At 67.9% G+C, this 4585-nt stretch overlaps 2 protein-coding genes across 2 annotated transcripts in view; one reads left to right on the forward strand and one right to left on the reverse strand.

Moving 5' to 3' along the window:
- The window catches only part of LMNTD2 (lamin tail domain containing 2), an 11532-nt gene extending 11326 nt beyond the window's left edge, over positions 1–206 (forward strand). Inside the window, exon 13 of the mRNA XM_010861112.1 lies at positions 75–206. Coding sequence (XP_010859414.1) covers positions 75–206 — 132 coding nt within the window. The remainder of the gene's footprint in view (positions 1–74) is intronic.
- A 665-nt stretch (positions 207–871) lies between these two features.
- LRRC56 (leucine rich repeat containing 56) overlaps positions 872–4585 on the reverse strand; it is a 14563-nt gene continuing 10849 nt past the window's right edge. The window contains exons 5-11 of the mRNA XM_010861122.1: positions 4362–4562; positions 3527–3705; positions 2965–3236; positions 2821–2885; positions 2596–2738; positions 2239–2372; positions 872–1185 (exon numbers count right to left, since the gene is read on the reverse strand). Coding sequence (XP_010859424.1) covers positions 896–1185; positions 2239–2372; positions 2596–2738; positions 2821–2885; positions 2965–3236; positions 3527–3705; positions 4362–4562 — 1284 coding nt within the window. The 3' untranslated portion in view covers positions 872–895. The remainder of the gene's footprint in view (positions 1186–2238; positions 2373–2595; positions 2739–2820; positions 2886–2964; positions 3237–3526; positions 3706–4361; positions 4563–4585) is intronic.

The following is a 4585-nucleotide window of genomic DNA, read 5'->3' on the forward strand; positions in this document are numbered from 1 at the left end:
CCATCATCAGACCCCCGCCCCCTGCCAGGCCCCGTCCCTTCCCGTCCAGCGGCCTCTGGGCTCCGCCCCCTCAGGTGTGCCGGAAGAGGGTGGACTGCGGCTGTCCAATGGTGGCGCTGTCGGTGCAGAGCACGGCTGAGAGCAGGTTCGGCTTCCGCTTCCTCAGCTGCCCGCCCATCACCGTGGACACTCGCTGGCCGCTGTAGGGCCGGGCCTGGTGGCCTGCGCCCCCAAGTCTCCACGACTGTGGCGGTGGGGCAGGAAGAAAGCACGGGAGGCAGACGGTGCCGGCTGCATAATTTATTGAACGCCGCCTACCAAGTAAACCGCGTTTCTGTACACCTGAGAGTCGAAAATGATTCCTTTGGTTTCCGGGAGGAGGGAGCTGTCGTCCCATCCCCACGCAGGGAACCCCACCGGTCCACCAGGGTTGGCCGACGGCAAGTGCTTCTACTTGGGATCGCAGCAGCCCAAGGGTGGCTTAGAGCCCTGGGTGGCTGGAGGGCTGGCCAAGGACTGGCCAGGGCCCAGTTCCACCCACTTTGGCCGGGCCCAACCTGCTTTCTCTCAGGCCTGCTCCTCAGGGAAGGCCGGGCCTCACGGAATAGGTGGGCGGCAGGGCCAGTGGTGGGGACTTGTGCATTCTCTCCTGGGCTCTACCTCTTCCCCTCTTGGTGGTCCCAGCTCCTGACTTCCCTCCACCAAGAGGGTCCTCTCCTGTACCAGGCCCACTTCTCCCCTGCCCAGCATGCTCGCCCAGGTGCTCTGGATTCTATGAGGCCGGAGTGCAGCTGGGCCTTCCACGATTGCCCTGGGGCCCTTGGCCACCCGCCAGGCCGGCCTGGCAGTGGGGAGGGGTGTACATGAGGGTGGGGTCGGGCTGGGGTGGTCAGTGTCAGGTGCGGCATGCCCCGGAGGCTGGGGGGCTGGCTGCTGAGTCTGGGGCTGGCTTTGGGCCTGGACATCCCTCTGCTTGAGGACTGGGGCCTGAGGTCACTTCTCGGGCTCTCAGAGCAGTCACTGGAGCCAGCCCCTGACCCAGGCCAGGCCCCAAACTACCCAGGGTTCTGAGCCTACGCCCCCGGAACTGCAGATCTGTGGACCCCCAGGAGTTGCGGCCCCGGTCTGGCTTGAAGGACTTGGGGGGACAGGGGATCAGGTTGTACCCCGAGGTCCTGGAAGACTCTGGGAAAGGAAGAAAGACAGCAGGTCAGACAGGGCCACCGGGGCCGGGCCCCACAGCAGGGCCGTAGTGTCTGCTCACAGGCAGGTGGTGCCGGGGTCATTCCCAAACCTCCCCCGGGCAGCGAAGCCCTGGCACCCACCCGAGGGCAGGCTGGGTGGGTGTGTTCATGATCGCCCAGTGCCCTCCTGGACCCTGACTGGAGTAGGAGGTCCTAGCACCTCTCTGTCCCTCACTGGCTGTCACTCCTCCAGCCACTCCTGCAGGCTGCCTGCCCGCGCTCCCTCGCTCTCTCCTCTCCGGCCTCAACCAGGTGGTGAGGTCCTGGCTGTCTCAGGCCCGCCTTCCCTAGCCCCTCCCCCAGGCACAGCAGCAGCACAGCCAGTGCGGAGCTTCGGCCCTGTCCCTGCTCCGTCCTGGCTTCTTTGGTGCCCCCCTCCACCGACACCCCCCGCTCCGCAGGGTCGTTCAGCCGACCTTGCAGCCCCTGCTTACAAATGCCCGGGTTTGCCTGCCCAGTTGTTCTGCAAGTCGGTTCAAACCTTTCCTCCAGGAAGCCCCCCTCGCCCCTTCTCTCTGCCTCACAGCCCACGTGTTGGCTCTGCTCAGCCATGGTCACTCGAGCCAGTGTCCCTGAGGGAGGGTCTTGCCTGGCTTAGTTCTGCCCCAGCCCAGGACAGGCCCTGTCTGCAGAGGAAAGGCAGTAGCTGCCACCCACCACCCCCCACCGTGGTCTCCTGCCCACCCACCTGGGGGCCTTGTTCCCTTCGCTGGGCTTGCGCTGTGCTCCGGGGAACCTTCGCTGGTCTGCCCCATGTGTTGGCCCTGGCCCCTCCCCGGGCCACTCACTCTCATTCAGGGTCCCTCTGGCTCCGCATGCACCGCCCTTGTCGGGAGGGCCTGCCCTCTCCCTCTTTCAGCCAGCTGACCCGGCTGCCTGGCCCCTGGGCTCAGGGGAGGGGAACTTGAGCCCCCACCCCCAGGAGAGGCCCTCCCTGCCCCTCCCGCCTCAGCCCAGTGCTGCTCTGCGGTGCTGGCTCTGTCAGGCAGGCTACCTGGGGCCAGGCTTGGGGGCCTGCGGTGAGGCTTGGGCCCAGCCTCGTCCTCTTGCTCTTCAGGGCCCCTCTGTGGGCCCCAGGGGCCTGCGGCCCCCTCCTCCCAGGACTCTGGGCACCTACTGGGAAGGGGGCTGGGGTGTGGGCAGGGGAGGTTGCAGCCTGCTCCTCCTTTGGAGCAGATCCCAGAGGAGTGTGACTTGGGGCAGCCTTGGGCTCCCGTGACCCGACCCTCCAGCCACCCGGGGACCAGCAACCACTCAGCCAAGGCAGGTCCCAGCCACAAGGCCCCCCTACCCCGCCCTGGTCAGAGCACATAGGGTGGCAGGGCTGGGGTGTGGGGCAGGTGGCACCCACCGCAGGCGCAGCTCCCTCAAAGCCTGAAGCCCGGCCCAGGCCAGGAGGTCATGATCGTCGGCAGGGTCAGGCTCCGAGGCGGAGGCCCTGGGGGCCAGTTCTTCCAGCCTGGGAGAGGGCAGCTTCTCTGGGTGCACCCCAGCCTGGGAAGGGAGAGGACTGGCTCAGGGCATGGCCTGCCAGGGCTGGGGACTGGGTGCTGCCCGCCGTGGGGGCAGGCTGTACCTGGCACCCGTGCCGACGCTCCCGCAGGCCTTTGGTGGGGTTCCCACAGAGGACCCGGCCGGCGCCTGGAGAAGAGGGTGTGGCTGGGCCTGGTTTGGGGCCTCAGGGCTTCAGGGCAGCTTCACACTGAGGCGGATCACCTACCGTGGGTGAGGTTGCTGGTGCCATCCTCTGGGGCCGGGCCCTTGGGAAGGAGGCCTTCAGGCAGGGGCATCCCGGGAACCAGCAGGGAGAGAGGCCCGCGCCTGGGGGCCCAGGGCTGGGTCTCAGGCAGGCACAGCTCAGGGCTCAGTCTCCACATGGGGGAGCCGTGGGTTTGATCTGCCCGAGGGTCAAAATCAGAGGTCACCAAGGCGCACGCCAGTTGCTCAGCCAGGAGTCCCCCGAGCTGAACCCCGTCCACGGAGCCCACCGCCCTGCGTCAGTGTGCCTGAGGCCCTGAGTCACGCGATGGCAGGTTTCTCCCTTCCCTCTGTGGATGGTGGGGGAGGCCTGCACCAAGGCTGCTCCCAGGGAGGGTGTCCTGGCCTGGGGTTGTGTGTGTGCAGGACTCTGGGGACAAGGGGTCAGGTCTGAGAAGGGACACAGGAGGCAGCCTGCGGGCGGGACCGGGGTGCAGCCCCTCCTGGGGCTCTCAGGTGAGATCCGCAGGCGGGGCGGGGTGGCCCCAGCCCGAGGCGCCTGGACGTGGCTGCGTGTACCCGGCCTGGGGAGCAGGCTGTCTAGGGTGCAGGCCTCCTTGATAGCCTCCTTCACCAGCAGCCAGTCCTGGTCCAGCTTCTGAGAGGCCGGCAGGCCCGTGTGCGCGGCAGGCAGCTCGTCCAGGACCTGCAGCTGGGGGATGAGCTTCCTGACCTCTGCCCTGTAGTTGTAGCCCTGGGGCACCTGCGGGTGGGGGCGGGCCTGAGTCCAGGGGACCCGTCAGGCCAGCTTGGGCCTGAGCTGCTCCCCCAGCCCCGCTGTGGGCGGGGCAGGGGAGCCGGGATTTGCTGGGGCCAGGCCCGCCTGGGTCACTCTGGAACCTGAGGGACTGCTGGGACCCTGGGCTGTTGCCCACGCATGATCACACTCTCCGGGCTCACTGCCAGGGTCCAGGGCTGCCCTCTGGCCTGCAGGGCTGCCCTGAGTTTGGAGCTTAGCCCCGTGGGCGGTGGAAGCAGCCGGGCGGGCGGAGGGAGCTCTGGCCGAGGTGGCGCGGCCCCCAGCATAGGGGCATCTCTGAACGGGGCCTGCAGGGTGTGCGCACATGACTCCACGTGGAGACTGCGCTCCACATGGCGTGTGCACAGACCTCTCCTGGGAGCACACATGAGCCAGGGCCTGGCCCGGGTATGTGTGGCCCTTTGGAATCTAGGGGGACGTGGAGGCGGCCACCGGGCCCCCAGCAATATGAGGAGGAGCTCCTGGTGAGGAGGCCCCGACGTTCCCTGGGCGGGTCCCCCGGGATCTGCTGCCATCCGGCCCGTTCAGGTGGGCAGAGCAGTCCCCTGGCCGGCCGAGGAGCTGGCAGCACAGATTGCCTCCCGCCTGCTGGTGTGCACCTGGTGGGTTGGGCCAGAGCCTGGCCGCAGGCAGAGTGGGTTGCCCTCCAGGGTGAGTGTGGCCAGCTGCGGGCACAGCTGCAGGTAACGCAGCTGCCCCAGGTCCTCCACGCAGTTGCCTTCTAGGTCCAGCACCTCCAGCTGCTCCAGCAGGCACAGCGGGCTCAGGTCCCAGATGTTGTTGTAGGAGAGGTAGAGTTCCTGGGGGGCACGGCAGGGGAGGG

This window comes from Bison bison, unplaced genomic scaffold, assembly GCF_000754665.1.
Source record: "Bison bison bison isolate TAMUID 2011002044 unplaced genomic scaffold, Bison_UMD1.0 scf7180017857661, whole genome shotgun sequence".
Lineage (NCBI taxonomy): Eukaryota > Metazoa > Chordata > Mammalia > Artiodactyla > Bovidae > Bison > Bison bison.